Here is a 17,179-nt window from a genome sequence, read left to right on the forward strand (position 1 = left end):
TTTAAATATGCAATCGAGAGTTATTAAACTCTTCTTAAATAGTCACTCGCTCCCCGCCGGCGACGGCTGCTGGCGCTCGTAAGACGTGCAGTGTCACGTGCTGTGACGTATGTGCAACGGCCTGTCTTCCTCGTGGGCCTCGGGTGAAACACTGCGGCGAGCTGTAACGCTAGCCAATGAGAGGAGAACATGCCTCGTGGTTTCGCCGGGAACTGTCAAGCCCATTCTGTCTGGAGCTTCCTGCAGGTGTTTCGAGCTGCAGAGCTACCGCTGTGGTTGAGTAACGCGTAAAGAAGAACTGAATTCAAGTTTTGTCGATCATTCCCAGATCTTGCCGAGGTTATAGTTTGCATGGCAAGGCTCGGCGTAATAATATTTGCAACATTTCCAGATATTTTACGTGTATTTATCCAATTTCAAATTTAACGTTTGTCGTTCGATGAGATGGTCAGTTTCCGTGTCATGGTACAGATTCGGGTTCACATTAGTTCCTTCGAATACTAGGGCCGATGAATTCATTACACCCCCACCTAGTAACCTTTTTAAAGTGCACGAAATTCTTATTGTTTCAATCTGTCGTTCGCTGTGAGCTACTGTACCAGGTTTCAGATATGCACGTCTGTATGCTTCACTGTAGCCATGACATGAATTAGACATCTCGCCATATTATGCGAAATGGCGGAAAATATTAATGTAATTTAGTGTGTGAGATACTGTGAAAATTCAGTGTGAGGTTAAATTAATGACGGTACGATGTATCGAGCAAAATGATGGTAAAAATTAACGTAATTTATGCTGTAACACACTATGACAATGCAGTGTGTGACTAAATTAGCGAAGTTTCGAAATATTATCCAAAATTATGGTAAATAGTAACGAGAGGATCAGCATGCGGGTATCTGTAAACAACAAATTAATGTTGTAATACGTTAATACCACACCACGATCCGTACAGAAAAAAACCACATCCACTATATCCTTGGTCGTGGGGCATCTGTCACACACACACAGTAGTGTGTGTTTACATCCGTGCTTAGATGGTATGTCTGAAATTGCTGCCATCTTGAATCTTTACCCTTTGCTATCGAAACGAATCATCGACTAAACTTTATTTGAAACTTCCTGGCAGATTAAAACTGTGTGCCCGACCGAGACTCGAACTCGAGACCTTTACCTTTCGCGGCCAAGTGCTCTACCAACTGAGCTACCGAAGCACGACTCACGCCCGGTACTCACAGCTTTACTTCTGCCAGTATCCGTCTCCTACCTTCCAAACTTTACAGAAGCTCTCCTGCGAACCTTGCAGAACTAGCACTCCTGAAAGAAAGGATACTGCGGAGACATGGCTTAGCCACAGCCTGGGGGATGTTTCCAGAATGAGATTTTCACTCTGCAGCGGAGTGTGCGCTGATATGAAACTTCCTGGCAGGTTAAAACTGTGTGCCCGACCGAGACTCGAACTCGGGACCTTTGCCTTTCGCGGGCAAGTGCTCTACCATCTGAGCTACCGAAGCTGTGAGTACCGGGCGTGAGTCGTGCTTCGGTAGCTCAGATGGTAGAGCACTTGCCCGCGAAAGGCAAAGGTCCCGAGTTCGAGTCTCGGTCGGGCACACAGTTTTAATCTGCCAGGAAGTTTCATATCAGCGCACACTCCGCTGCAGAGTGAAAATCTCATTCTGGAAACTATATTTGACCTATGGGGGTCTAATGCAAAATGCTATCTGTCTATAATTTTAATTATTTAATATGGAATTATGCAGTTTGTGTGCTTGTGAAGTTGGTGTGCTTGTGTAAAATAATGTATTCTGAGACGTTTGTTACAACTGCAGATAATCGCAGGATGAAGTAAGAATGGACGGTCGAAGTCTAAATTGTTCGTATTATTTTATAAAAAAGTATGTATTTTAGTTCTACTTAAAAAGATATGACAGTCACCCGTACATAATGATGACACTCCATGCTAGGATAATATTATCACATTCTTCCCTACAGTTGTCAGCTTGAGAGGAGCATCTCGTATTTTTTGTAGGCTTCAGAATTTATAATATAACAAATATACATCGCTAAGTATGCGTGTTTGGTGTAGCACTACGCACACAAACAAAACACGTGCATGTTGCTTGTTGTTGCTGGATCCACGCTCTCCACCCCATGTCCCTGGGGTTTACGAGTACTGACACAGACTGATCTGGGATCTAAAACGGCATCTTTCAGGTAATTAAAGCAAATACTGTTGACTTGTGTTGATGTACTCACATTCCGGGTAATGAAGACCGATAATTGGTTACGAAATTGTGCTCTATATGTCTGTATTTTCTTATTTAACCTGGAAACCGATTACAGGAACTAACAAACAGCGATGCTCACATTTCTGCTTTAGAGTATAACTTGGTGCTATTTTATGTTGTACTACTGGCTGTCTTTCGTTACAAGTAAATAATATTTCAAAATCAGTATGGGCACAATATCTGCCCAAAGGTTTTTTGCTTGCGTTAAGGACATGGAAAATTCTTGGGACAGTAAATCTGAGAATGCGAAGAGCAGCTATACATCTCTTGAAGCCTGACTGTCTTGAAGGCAAATATTTAGGTACTGAAAAGTCAATGTGTCAAGCAGACATAGACAACTATCTATGAAACTTTTTAGAGTGTGTGCGGTTTCAATAAACGTTTATTTATGGAAGTAATTGGGGATACGTAATTAAGATTAATATAGACTATATTCTGATGAGTTACTGCTTATTGGCGTCAGGTCCATATTCTCTACTGTGGTTTGTGTCTCTTGATCGGCGGTTGTGTCCTGCTCCCTGCTACATATCTACTATGTGTTGGCGAGAGAGATATTTCTCACTAGCTCTCTCTTTGTAGCAGCGTAGATGGGAAGCAGCGATATATGTGTGACTTCACATCAGATTTCTATCTTTAAAATAAAAAAAAAATGCGCTTCCTGTCCTAGACCTTTCTGTGATGAAATTTTATGTACTTTTATCACCAATCAGTCGAGAAGTTCGTGTGGTAATAAGAACACCTCTTCCAAAAGAGTGGTTTATTTGTGCTGCCTTAATATGCAGGCGATTTTTTTATTTTAGTAGAGGTAGAGCACAGGGAAAGTGGAGATGAGCTAGTTCACACAATCCATTATTACAAATTATCTGTCTGATACGCAGAACAGTATGTACTTCAAACCGGAAGTGATGTCGCCCATCTGGACTGATCTCATCTATAATTATCACATGCATACCACAGTTTTCACTGATTCGGATTCAGAGGTGTTTTGGTCAAGGAAAAATAACCATTTACCAGTCATAAGCGTAACAATTCTCGAGAGGGGACGTGTGATTGATTTCGTGATTCTCATCGTATGGTGGAAGAAAAACCCATTGGGAGATCAAAGTTCATCGAATTTAAGGATGTACAGCAGACTGAGTTGCAAGATTAGATTGAAGTTTGCATCTGTATTTCTAACCTAAGGAACCACCATGCCGGCCGAAGTGGCCGCGCGGTTCTGGCGCTGCAGTCTGGAACCGCGAGACCGCTACGGTCGCAGGTTCGAATCCTGCCTCGGGCATGGGTGTGTGTGATGTCCTTAGGTTAGTTAGGTTTAACTAGTTCTAAGTTCTAGGAGACTAATGACCTCAGCAGTTAAGTCCCATAGTGCTCAGAGCCATTTGAACCATTTTTTTTTTGAACCGCCATGTGTGGATAATAAGTTTCTCATGTGATCATGACGGCATTTCTGGGCATTACTACAAAAATTAATAAATAAAATAAAAATAGAACACATAATGACGCTACGGACAAAAATCTCGTGGTGTGACTGGTTCATTCGTGATGTCGATTTGTGTTGTAAGGTGCTGTTCTAATGCTGTAACAGATGGTGTTATATCTGCAATAGTGTCATAATTCCACAATGCCTTGCGAATGTCAATATTGTCATAAAATGTGCATGATTACTCATTATGATCAGTCTAATCTATAATTATTTATTACTTATACTTTTGGGGAAATGATTCGACGCGTTTTTCAATGTGCGTTACGTAAAAATGTCACGTTACGTAAACCGCTCGTCAGCCTGAGACATATACCAGGTTGCACAAATAGATATGGTTTACACACTGATGGGGAAAACCCCAACACCAAGTAACGTTGTGCGAGACAAACGAAAGTTGGCAGGCGTATTTCTACATCTGAAAGATGACGTCTGTTCAAAATTCGCGCCAGTCACATAAGAGTGGCGCTAGTAACGCCACTATGAGGACGCAGATCAGGTTTTCTTTAAATAGGCGCTTTAACAGTCGCGTTAGTTACTTTTGAACTGGACGTAGAGTTGTCAGTCAAGCATGCCTTTAAAACAATGACGCCGTTATCAGCGCCTCACTGAGTTGAAAGCAGGTCGTGTAATAGGGCTACGAGAAGCTGGATGTTCCTTCTGCGATACTGCAGAAAGACTTGTCAGGAACGTAGCGACTGTATGACTGAAACTTCCTGGCAGATTAAAACTGTGTGCCCGACCGAGACTCGAACTCGGGACCTTTGCCTTTCGCGGGCAAGAGCAGGCTGTGGCTAAGCCATGTCTCCGCAATATCCTTTCTTTCAGGAGTGCAAGTTCTGCAAGGTTCGCAGGAGAGCTTCTGTAAAGTTTGGAAGGTAGGAGACGAGGTACTGGCAGAAGTAAAGCTGTGAGTACCGGGCGTGAGTCGTGCTTCGGTAGCTCAGTTGGTAGAGCACTTGCCCGGGAAAGGCAAAGGTCCCGAGTTCGAGTCTCGGTCGGGCACACAGTTTTAATCTGCCAGGAAGTTTCATTTCAGCGCACACTCCGCTGCAGAGTGAAAATCTCATTCTGGAATCATCCCCCAGGCTGTGGCTAAGCCATGTCTCCGCAATATCCTTTCTTTCAGGTGTGCTAGTTCTGCAAGGTTCGGAGGAGAGCTTCTGTAAAGTTTGGAAGGTAGGAGACGAGGTACTGGCAGAAGTAAAGCTGTGAGTACCGGGCGTGAGTCGTGCTTCGGTTGCTCAGTTGTTAGAGCACTTGCCCGCGAAAGGCAAAGGTCCCGAGTTCGAGTCTCGGTCGGGCACACAGTTTTAATCTGCCAGGAAGTTTCATTTCAGCGCACACTCCGCTGCAGAGTGAAAATCTCATTCTGGAGACTGTATGACTGCTGGCAGCGGTGATCATGAGAATGTAGGTCGCAAAAAGACCGAGCTTCGGACGGCCCCGTGGTGCTATCGGGAAAGTTCAAAAAGGTTCAAATGGCTCTGAGCACTATGCGACTTAACTTCTGAGGTCATCAGTCGCCTAGAACTTAGAACTACTTAAACCTAACTGACCTAAGGACATCACACACATCCATGTCCGAGGCAGGATTGGAACCTGCGACCGTAGCGGTCGCCCGGTTCCAGATATCGGGAAGGAAGACCATCGTGTTCGGTATACGGCTCTGAAACATAACACTGCATGTGCACCAGCAATTTGAGCAGAAGTTGGCACTACATTGAAACAATGAAATGTTACAAACCAGTTACTTGAAGAACAGCTCCGTGCCAGACAACCAGTAGCCTGCGTTCCACTGGCCCCGAACCACCACCATTGCGACTTCGGTGGCGTCAAGCGATGGCTCATTAGAGGGCAGGGTGGAGCTCTGTTGTGTTTTCTGATAAATACTGGTTCTGCCTCTGTGCCAGTGGTGGCCGTATGTTCGTTACGAGGAGTCCAGTTAAGGGCGTGCAACCAACCTGCTTGAGTGCCAGACACACCGGACAGGAGCACACTCGTAGTTATCCCACCAAACTGACAGAAAACTGTACGTCAGTCTGGTGGTGATTTGACGTGCTGTGCTGCCATTCATGAACAGCATTCCATGGGGTGTTTTCCAACAGGATAAAGCTCGCCCACATACTGCTGTTGTACCTCAACGTACTCCACAATGTGATATGTTGCCTTGGCCTGTTCAGTCACCAAATCTGTCTCCAATCGTGAATATATGGAATTTCAGTGGGAGACAACTGCAGCGTCCTCAACGACAAGTATTGACTGTCCCTGTATTGATCGGCCAAATGCAACAGACACGGAATTTCATCACACAGACAGACATCCAGCACCTGCACGTCACAGTGCAAGGACGTTTGAACGCTTCTATTCAACAGTCTGGCAGTTACACCGGTTATTAATGTACAAACATTTCGTATTTGCAATGGTTTTTCTCACACTTACATTAACCTGTGAACTTGCAACGTTAATCACTTAAATATGTTACCCAGATAAATGTGTTCCCAATATTTCATTACTCTACATTCTTTCTTGGTGTTGGAATTTTTTCCGTCAGTGTAATTATGTTAAACATATTTCCCTGTATCAAATTACCAATCAGATTCCTAGCTATAAGAGGAAATCATCACATGCAAGGATTATAGACAGTTTCCAAACGAATTTTCGTATTTATAACCTTAGAGGAGAATAAAAAAAAGATTTAGTAATATCCTATCTACTGACTTACGAAGGCAGATCAGGCCCTGAACTTGATTTGTACATCATCTTCAGTGACAGTGTCGTAGACGTGGCGGTGTCGGAGCTCTAATGGTATATGAGAACCAGTGGAGAGGAGGGTTAGTGTTAAAATCTTATCGTCCAGTATTTTACACCTCGTGATTTTCTTGCATCGAGTACATATAGGAATGCATTTGTTACTAAATAATGCATTTCGTTTTACACAGGATGCTGTCGTATTTTTTTTTACTAAGTCTGTATGGGTAAATCCAGCAGCTCAAAGATGCGCTCAACGGCGTACGTGAACCATGTATTGAAAGTAATTTTTAAGGTAACCTTCATACAGCGTTCGGTGACTGATTTGGAGAGCACACAAGATCTCTATCTCAGTGAGTGGCTCCTCTAGCAGGCGGCCATCTTAAGAGGTGGTATGAGTTATCTGGCGAAGGCTGGTTCGCGCCGGTGAATGGAATTCTGGACCATTAATATTACACACAGATTGGTGATCCCCTGTCATCAGTTTGCGTAGCACATTTTTCACCAGTTACTGACAGCCAATGCGTAAGTTGCTCGATCTGTCCACGAGTGTACGGCCGGCCCATAGTGGACCGGCAATACACCCGTGGACAGTTCGAGCAAGAAATACGCAGCGAGAAACTGAAGAATCACAATGCGTTAGTGTTCGAGACTGAGCTGGGTCTTCTACGCTAGCTAGACGGTTAATGTATACGAGGTGTGTGAGAAAGTAATGAACTGACATCACCGCGTGCGATCTGGCAACACTGTGTTCTACTTGTGTAGACTTGTGTGTTCTTCCATTGCAGGTGCTCAGACCGACTTTTAACTCTGTAAAGTCACCACATGATTTTTGAGAGCACTATCAGTGAAGTCATGTTTTTGTTGCGTCTTGCGAAAATGAAACAGCGGAATGCAGACCAACATTGTTCCATCAAGTTTTGTGTTAAACTTGGGGAATCCGCCAGTGTGACTTTTCAAAAGTTGAAACAGGCATTTGAGGAACATTCGTTATCAAGAGCACATGTTTTTTCACTGCCACAAATCATTTTTGGAAGGCTGAGAACACGTCGAAAACGAACCTCCCACAGGCAGACCTTCAACCTATAAAGCAGACGGAAACGTCGAACGTGTTGCGTCATTGTGCCCAAATGGTGCCCAAAGAACCTCACAACTGAGCAGAAAGACAATAGAAGAAACGTATGCTTTGATCTTCTTGATAAGATTGCCAATGACCACGAATGGCTCAGTCGTCTGATCACTGTTGATGAATCCTTGATTTTTGAGTACGATCCTGAGACAGAGCGGCAAAATGAGTGGCACACTGAGACACTTCCTCGGCCGAAAAAAGCTCGAATGAGCAATTCAGAAATCAAAACAATGCTGATTTGCTTTTTTTCACGGTAGGGGTGTCGTGCACAAAGAATTTGTTCCTCCAGTAGAAATTACCAACCAAGTGTTTTACAAAGATGTCCTTGAAAGTTCAGGAGAAGGGCTAATAGAGTGAGTCTGGACACTGCAGATAAGTGGATGTTCCATCATGACAATGCCCCATGTCGGAAAGCCACTTCCAATACGGAATTTTTGACTTCAAAAGTCATTCCCGTTGTTACACAGCCTCTCTATTTACCTGATCTGAATCTTTGTGACATTTTCCCGAAATTGAAAAATATCGTAAAAGGACGTCATTTTGGAACTGGAGAGAATATTCAAAAGAATTGAGCGATATGTTTAAAGGCCCTATCAGTTGAAGCCTTTCAGCGCTGCAACCAATACTTAGAACGACGACTCCGCTGGTGTACAGCTGCCGAAGGGGTTTGAAGGGGACAATGTTGTTCTTCAGAAAAAATAGAAACTTCGGTGGTTCAAAATTAGTTGATTTTCTCACACACCTCATATGGAGGGTATAGTGGGACGCCTGACTTCTCAGATGGTTGTCGACGTGGCAGGGAGTGCTGCGAGTCAGTGAAAGATTTGTCCGGCCCAGCACTCGGCAAGAGGCATTTGTTTTATTTAATACCTTATGTGCTATTTAGGCAGGCATTTACGTGCTTCATATGAAAGTGGTCAGGGCAAAATAATGTAAGTAACGAAAGGTGTTTGTACAGTGAATACTAATAGTGCAGTGATAATGAAGACATGGTACTCAGCAAGTGGGCATTTATTAAACATTCAGACGTCTCGTATGTGGTTGAGGTCATGCTTTGAAGTGCACACAGAAAACTTTGTGAGATCATTGTACTAGGTCTACAGCATTGTTTAAGCAGATTTTCTCAATTTCGAGGATTTATTGTGAAAAACTTTCAGATAATTTAAGGTTAAAAGTATTGACCATGACTGGCCATTACTTTCTCCCATCTTTCGTGCAGCACACGAATCCCGCGGCGGTGGAAGTGCATGTCTTTTGAGGAGATGAATGAATCGATCTAAATTTGCATTGTTCATTTGATCGGTAGTGCTGGACAGTCAGGCCGTGTGCAATGGATCGAAAAAGGCGGTAATTAGGGAAAGCAATGTCTGGAGAATACGACGGGTGGGGTAGGACTTCCCATTTCAACGTTTCCAAGTACATTTTGACGGGTTTTGCGACGTGGGATAGAGTATTGTCATGCGTCTGTTGTGACCGTTTGTCTTCCAGTGCTTGCACAAGTGTATCATCTGTTTTCGATAGTGATTTCCTGTCATTTTTCCCGTCGGTTTAGTAGCATCCAAAACCTTCTCCCTTCCACCGTTATGCCTGTCTTCGACGAAAAGATCACCGTTCATGAAGCGTTGAAGCCCACTCTCTGCACGTCCTGTCTCTAAAAGGTGCGACACATAGGTCACACCCACCATTTATGAGCTTCGGTCGCAGATTTCTTCATCTTAAAGCAGAAAATTAAAACTTCCCCCAAATGACAAGAATTGGGCTCTTAAACTGACCTATTCAGTCGAGAATAACTTTATAATGCAATCACAAATCGACTAGTATTCTGATGGCGTTAAATTTACAAATGCCTAAGCTTATTGTATGACTCTTACAACCCACCACCTGCACCAACACTTGCCGCCACTGTCATCTATTGCAGAATGGCAGAAGCGATGTTGTAGACCTAATAATGCCAGTTTTTTAACACACACTATGACGTCACACATAAATAATAACAAAGGAGTTCAAAGTGGTTCAAATGGCTCTAAGCACTATGGGACTTAACATCTGAGGTCATCAGTCCCCTAGACTTAGAATTACTTAAACCTAACTAACCTAAGGACACCACACACATACATGCACGAGGCAGGTTTCGAACCTGCGACCGCAGCAGCAGCGCGGTTCCGGACTGAAGCGCCAGGAACCGCTCGGCCACAGTGGCCGGCAATAAAGGAGTGATGTAACAAGAGTTTATTTGTTTAAATATCGTTTTGTGGGGGGGTGAATTTTAATTACGTGTGTTTTTATATTGCTGGGAGCGATGGCTGATCCTGGTGTTGTTGATAGGCCATAGCATAAAAAATGGGATCATTTGGGGCAGGTGGGGGGAACTTCGTTGTTGTTGTCAAAGGAAGCGCTAGGCGCTGAAACTGTTAGCAACGCTTATCTGCAAAGTTGCCCACAGATTTCCACCGGTAGCCATGTGACGTTGGTGGGTTACGACTGGTTTGTAGGGGAGGGATGACCCCTCCCTCAATGTTCGATTTCGTAGCAGTGTCGTCTGTGCCAGCCATTAGGTCGGTCGCATCAGAGGCGGTTACACATACACATTGTTTAAACAATGCAAATTTCTCTACCATTCCTGGGGAGTTAATCTGGCGCAGTGGTGACTGCTCACGTGGAGCTCTGTCGCTCGCGGCCGATTAAGAAGTTACATTACCTGCAGGCATCCCAATTGGTGCATCCAACCCGCATTATTAAGCAAAAGCAGGGTCGATTTCCAGGTAATCTAGGTTTGTATTTGTAACAGTGCGCTAATTGTTATACACACCGAATTTACGCATGTCTTTGGTTGACAGTCTTGGAAATTTGTAAACCTCAGAATTTTGTTGTTAATTTACACACTAGTGTCATAAATTTCGTTAATATGTACTCAAATATGCCGTGACGTTGTTATTTTTACCAATACGAGGAGGAGCTCGTTTTAAGATTCGGTAGTAACTTAGCGATTACTTAGCAGGAGTTCATATATCGAGTTGTGATATTTCTACCAGGCGTCCGCGTCGATAGCTCAGTGGTCAACGCGGCCGAATGCTATGTAAAATGGGCCCGGGTTCCATTCCCGGCTGGATCGAGTTTTTCTCCGTTCAGGGACTGGGTGTTGTGTTGTGATTATGTAAACTTTCCCGGCGTATTAGTATATCAAATTCTTGTCGGGTTTCCAGCCGGATCAAACTGTCATCTGAGCACAATATTTCAGCAGTCCACTTGGCCGCCATCATCAGGTGAGAAAAACAACGCTGCTCTCGCCGATAACTGATTCCACTCGCAAATGACTGCACCTTTATATGCATCGGAAGTACAATAGCGCATGCGCTAGATACAGTGCGCACGCGCTCAATCATTCCTGCTGCCCCTGGCGCAAAAAGGGTTGCAGCGCCTCCGGTGGTGAATGCTGTTGAAAACGATATATCGTTACAAATTATTATTCATAGCCGGCCGATTCAGATGCCATTGTTTCTTCATGTCTGATAAAATAGGATTCCACGTTTTACTTAGCGGGTATTCATTATCACGATCAATGATATTATCCGCTAGTCTGATTTCAACAGATTCTTTTAAAACACAATCCCAGTACCGAGAAGCATTTGCAACTACTTGCGTCTCATTGTATAGCATCCTTTGTCCCTCTGAAAGGCAATGCTCAGCCACTGCAGATTTATCTGGTTGTAATAATCGCGTATGGCGATTATGTTCAATACACCTGTCGTTGACGGTGCGAACAGTTTTACCAATGTTAATTTTTCCGCACTCACACGGTATTTTGTAAACGCCAGACTTCCTCAAACCTAGATCATCTTTGACAGAGCCAAGAAGTGCTCGAATCTTAGCTGGCGAACGACAAGCACATGTGATCTCATAGTTCTTCAAAAGTCTACCTATCTTGGCGGACACATTCCCAGCACACGGAAGAGAAGCCACAGACCTAAAGGTGTCTTCAGAAGGCTCAGGTAGAGGTCCAAACTCAAAAGCACGTCGAATTTGTCGGTCCGTATAGCCGTTATTATTGAACGCGTCCTTAAGATGTTGCAGCTCCTGTGGTAAACTTTCAGCATCCGAGACAGCATATGCTCGTTTAACCAAGGTCCGAAGGACTGCTGCACGCTGGAAAGGTGGATGGCAACTGGTATCACGTAAATACCTGTCGGTATGAGTCAGTTTCCTGGGTGTTGTGGTGTTTTCATCATCTCATCCCCATCGACTCCCAAGTCGCCGAAGTGGCGTCAACTAAAAAGACTTGCACCGGACGACCCGTCTACCCGACTGGAGACCCCAGCCACGCGACATTTCATTTCATTTTTTCTACTAGGTATTCCCACCAGGCTAACCTCACTAAGGTGACGGACGTGTGCAATGTACCTAGAGGCAAGGGTGAACTAGCATAAGCTTAAACAGCTAATAATTAGCAAGAATCAAATTTAGGAAAAATGTCATGCTTTGTAATGAATATGTTTGAGCCTTGCACCTTACTGCAAAAGATTTCCTTCCATAATATGTCGCGACGTCATTAATTTAGCCACATACTGAATTGTCAGTCAAACACCCTAAATTACGTTAATATTTACCGCCATTTTGCATAATGTGCCGTGACGTCATTAACTTATGTTGTAGTATTAAAGCGTAATATTCACCACCCCTTACCAGTTACGTCATATCACTAGAAGTGACGTGTAGCCCGGTATTTACCTGCACTCGTACCCACCCTTGATAATTACTCCTGACTTTATGTAATCCGAGTTGCAAAGATGGATAGCTAGCTTACAGTGTGACTCACTTCATTCCGACCTTTTGACAAAAAATCGAGATCAAGGGAGCAAACAGTGAAAACAATAAATCACGTGTGTGATTGGTCTCTCAAGTTGTATTCGTTAAAAACTAATACGAAGCTCTCAGGCAGAGAAAAAAATTGGCTGCAGATGGTCGTCAAGTAGCCGAACATAACCGTATCCGGTCAATGATCGGTTCATTTGGACCAGAGGACCCAGTTCATTCCATGTAAATACAGCCTACACCATTATGGAGCCACCACCAGCTCGCACAGTGCCTTGTTGACTATCAGCGAAATCGGGACACATCTGACTAGGCCACGGTTTCCAGTTGTCTAGAGTCCAACCGACAGTTCACGATCCGAGGAAATGCGCTGCAGGTAGTGTCGTGCTGTTAGCAAAGGCATTTGCATCGATCGTCTGCTGCGACAGCCCATTAACGCCATATTTCACAGCTCTGTCCTAAAGAATACTTTTCGCACGTCCCATATTGATTTCTGCTGTTATTTCGCGCAATGTTGTTAGTCTGTTAGCGCTGACATCTCTACGTAAACGCCGCTGTTCTCGGTCATTAAGTGAAGGTTCAAAATGGTTCAAATTGCTCTGAGCACTATGGGACTCAACTTCTGAGGTCATCAGTCCCCTAGAACTTAGAACTGCTTAAACCTAACTAACTTAAAGACATCACACACATCCATGCCCGAGGCAGGATTCGAACCTGCGACCGTAGCGGTCGCGCGGTTCCTGACTGTAGCGCCTAGAACCGCTCGTCCACACCGGCCGGCCATTAAGTGAAGGCCGTCGGCCACTGTATTGTCCATGGTGAAAGGTAATGCCTGAAATTTGGTATTCTCGGTAAATTATTTACAATGTGGGTCTCGGAGTATTTTCGAAATGGGATGTCTCATGCTTCTAGCTCCAACTGCCATTCCGCCTTCGATGTCTATTAATTACCGTTGTGCGGCTATAATCACGTCGGAAACGTTTTCACACGAATTGAATCACCTGAGTGCAAATGACCGCTCCGCCAATGGTCCGCCATTTTATACCTTGTCTATGCGATACTATCGGCATCTGCATGTGCGCATATCGCTATCCCACGACTAGTCACCTCAGTGTAAATTTCTTTCTTTCCCGGTACGATTCAGTACCCTCTCATTAGTTGCTAGATCTACTTATTTAGTCTTCAGCATTCTACTGTAGTACCACATTTGAAAAACTTTCTCTCTGATCTGCTTATCGTCCAACTTTCACTACTGTGCAAGGCTTCACTGCACACAAATACCTTGAAAAAAAATTCCCAACACTTTATATCTGATGTTTATAAATGTCTCTTTTTTCAGAAATTATTTTATCTCCTGTCTTCATGGGTTATCGTCAATTATTTTGCTGCTCAAATAGCAAAACTCATCTACTGCTTTTAATGTCCCATTTCCTTATATAATTTTATCAACAGTACCTAATTCGTCTACATTCCGTGACCCTTGTTTTACTTTTGTAGATGTTCATTTCATACATTTTACATCATCTTTTCAAGACACGATTCACTCCATTCAATTGCTCTTCCAAGCCATTTTCCGACGCTGACAGAACCACGGTGTCACCGGTAAATCTCAAATTTAGTTTCATGTCCTTCAGCATTATTTCTCGTTCCAAATTCCTCCTTGGTTTCCTTCACAACTTGGTTAATGTGCAGATTGAATAGCATGGTAACTGATTTTCTAAATATTATAAAAGATACAGGAAGCAGTAAATGATTTCGCTAAGATTATCGCTCTGATGTTGTAACACAGACACGAAATAATGCCTACGTGAAGATGATGTGGAGGATCGTAGCTGTCCACACCAGTGAACGTTTGGCGCAAAGGAATCTAGCGTCTCGCCACGCCGAGGACAACGCAACGAACGGCAGCAGAATTGTATGGCTAGTGCTGCAGTTGAGCAGAGTTTAGACAGTCCCTCACCTGAGCAGCGATGACTGTGGCGGCCAGGACCAGGAGGTGTAGGCTGAGAGTCGTCATGGCGGCGGTGTGCCTCTGCCCCAACGGGCAACTCCTTATATACCCCACATAGGTGCGCGCTTCACAGGTCCTCTACACTTAAACCTCGCCCCAGCGTACGATATCAGCAGTCAGAAATTGACAGCTACAAGTGAGGAGCGTATTGCGTCACAGCCTTAAGCAGTAGCTGAAAAAAGCGACTTGTCTCACTTCTCGAGTGGCGCTTTACCACCTACAGTTCCGATATTTGCCCTCTTCTCGCAGACCAGATACTGGCACATGAAGTGCACGGATATTCCCGACAAACAAAGAAAAGACCGCCGATGGCGCATTTGATTGCACAACTAGGATTTTTAAAATTTTTGTCAGATGGTTTCTGAAAATGGTTTCCCAGAATCTATCTCTAACGCTGATTTTGAAAATTATTTTCATTTTGTCTGCCACGTTAGGATTTTTATAAAATCTCATATCTTAAGAAACCGAAAAACAAAATATAAATTACAATTGCAATATAGGTCTATACTTTTATTATTATCTTCTTATTTTTTAGACATATACTAAAACACTGTAGACAGTTGCCTTATAAGCATTTGAGTACTTGGTTACATCTGATTCTCACACTTTCTCGTTTTTCACGTTCCCTCCAACTTCACGACTACTCTACAATTCACACTTACATGCCTGGTTGGGAGCTCATCTACCACCTTTAGACTATTTGTCTATCCTCCCACTCTCGAACATTGCGTGGCGAACAAACAATTAAATCTTCCCGTGTCAGCTCTGATTTCTGTTGTTTTATTACGATGATCATTTCTTCCTTGGTAGGTGGGTGTCAACAGAATATCTTCGTATTCGGAGGAGAAAGCCATTGACTGCAATTTCGTGAAAAGGACTCGAAAACCCCTTTTTTAAATGATGACCGCTTCAACTCCCATATAATATCCGTGCCATTCTTTCCCTATTTCGCGATAATACAAAACGAGAAGCCCTTCTCTCAACTTTTTTGATGTCCTCCAACACTCCTATCTGATACCGATCCCATATCGTACAGCACGATTCCAAAGAATATCTAATAGCTACAGTTCTCGCGTTTTAGTTTGCGTCGGAAAGTAAACCGACTTTAATACATATTAAAAGTTCCTAATCATGGGTGAATTATTTAGGTTCACCTGAGTGTTTCGGTAGTTAGGGTTTTGAATCTCTGCGTATTAACTTAATTTATTAGACCCAGTTCCTGCGTTTTCGTCAGGGTCTACCGTAGAGTTGCGCAGCACGTGCCGATAGTCCGTTTATCTGCATAGTTTAGTTTTCCACGGTCTTAGTACGGACAGGGACTGCGAGCCGAGTTTGTGACACTTCGCTCTCAGCTTCGGGCTGTGATGGCTTCGATTACACAGGTTGAAGCTGCAGTGGATGGGCACTAATGTTGTGGGCCGGCTGTGGGGATCCAATCGACGTCCAGCATGTCCGAGTCCTCCGATCGGTCCCCACCGGTGGCCAGCCCAGTTACTGCGCGCACTGAGGTTGAACCCTCACCTGTGGTCGAGTGGGAGTCGCCCCGGGGTGTAGCAAGCGGCGAAAGACTACCCAGGCGGCCGCACATAAGGCCTCCCCGGTTAGTCTGACAAACAGGTTCCAGGTGCTGTCTGTGGCTGACACTGTCACTGAACCAGATGTTGTCACCTGACCTGTTTGAGGAAACCTCTCAGCCTGCAAGATCTGGACAATCACAGAGGGTGGGGTTACTGATAGTTTGGAGCTCCAACGTTAGGCGCGTTATGGGGCACCTCAGGGACATGGCTGCCAAGAAGGGAAAGAAAACCAGTGTGCTCTCCGTGTGCATAACGGGTGAAGTCATTCCAGATGTGGAACGGGTGCTCCCGGATAGCATGAAGAGCACAGGGTGCAGCCAACTGCAGGTGGTTGTTCACGTCGGTACCAATGATGTATGTCCCTTTGAATCAGAAAAGTTTATCTCTGGTTTCGAGCGGCTAACAGAAGTGGTAAAGGCGCCAGTCTTACTTGCAAGATGAAAGCAGAGCTGACAATTTGCAGTATAGTCGACAAGACCGATTGCGGACCTTTGGTACAGAGCCGAGAGGAGGGTCTGAATCAGAGACTCAGACGCTTCTGCGACCGTGTAGGCTGCAGATTCCTCGACTTGCACCAAAGGGTGGTTGGGTTTCGGGTTCCGCTGAATAGGTCAGGTGTCCACTATACGCAGGAGGCGGCTGCACGGGTAGCAGGAGCTGTGTGGCGTGGACTGGGCCGTTTTTTAGGCTAGAGGGTCTCGGAAAAACACAAGAAGGGCTTCAGTCACAAAGGGTGCAGGCCGAACACAGGAAGAGCGTAGATACAGGAACCATCGGTATAACGGTTGTAAATTGTCGTAGCTGTGTTGGGAAAGTACCAGAGCTCCAAGCGCTAATAGAAAGCACTGATGCTCAAATCGTTATAGGCACTGAAAGCTGGCTAAAGCCGGATATAAGCTCAGCCGAAATTTTTGCGAGGAACCTAACGGTGTTCCGAAAAGATAGGCTAAACACGGTTGACGGTGGCGTGTTTGTTGCTGTCAGAAGTAGTTTAACTTGTCGCGAAATTGAAGTAGATAGTCCCTGTGAGCTAGTATGGGCAGAGGTCATCGTTGGCAACTGGAATAAAATAATTATTGGATCCTTTTACCGACCTCCCAATTCAGATGATACAGATGCTGAAAGGTTCAAACA

General features: G+C 44.4%; 1 protein-coding gene and 1 non-coding gene across 2 annotated transcripts in view; one reads left to right on the forward strand and one right to left on the reverse strand.

Annotated features, from left to right (window-relative positions):
* The window catches only part of LOC126199558 (brachyurin-like), a 68,992-nt gene extending 54,518 nt beyond the window's left edge, over window positions 1–14,474 (reverse strand). Inside the window, exon 1 of the mRNA XM_049936480.1 lies at window positions 14,418–14,474. Within this exon, the coding sequence (XP_049792437.1) occupies window positions 14,418–14,474 (57 nt within the window). The remainder of the gene's footprint in view (window positions 1–14,417) is intronic.
* Window positions 4,700–4,774, forward strand: Trnas-gga (transfer RNA serine (anticodon GGA)). Its single transcript has one exon. It is a non-coding gene; the product is annotated as a tRNA-Ser (tRNA).
* Window positions 14,475–17,179: the final 2,705 nt, after the last annotated feature.

This window comes from Schistocerca nitens, chromosome 8, assembly GCF_023898315.1.
Source record: "Schistocerca nitens isolate TAMUIC-IGC-003100 chromosome 8, iqSchNite1.1, whole genome shotgun sequence".
NCBI lineage: Eukaryota > Metazoa > Arthropoda > Insecta > Orthoptera > Acrididae > Schistocerca > Schistocerca nitens.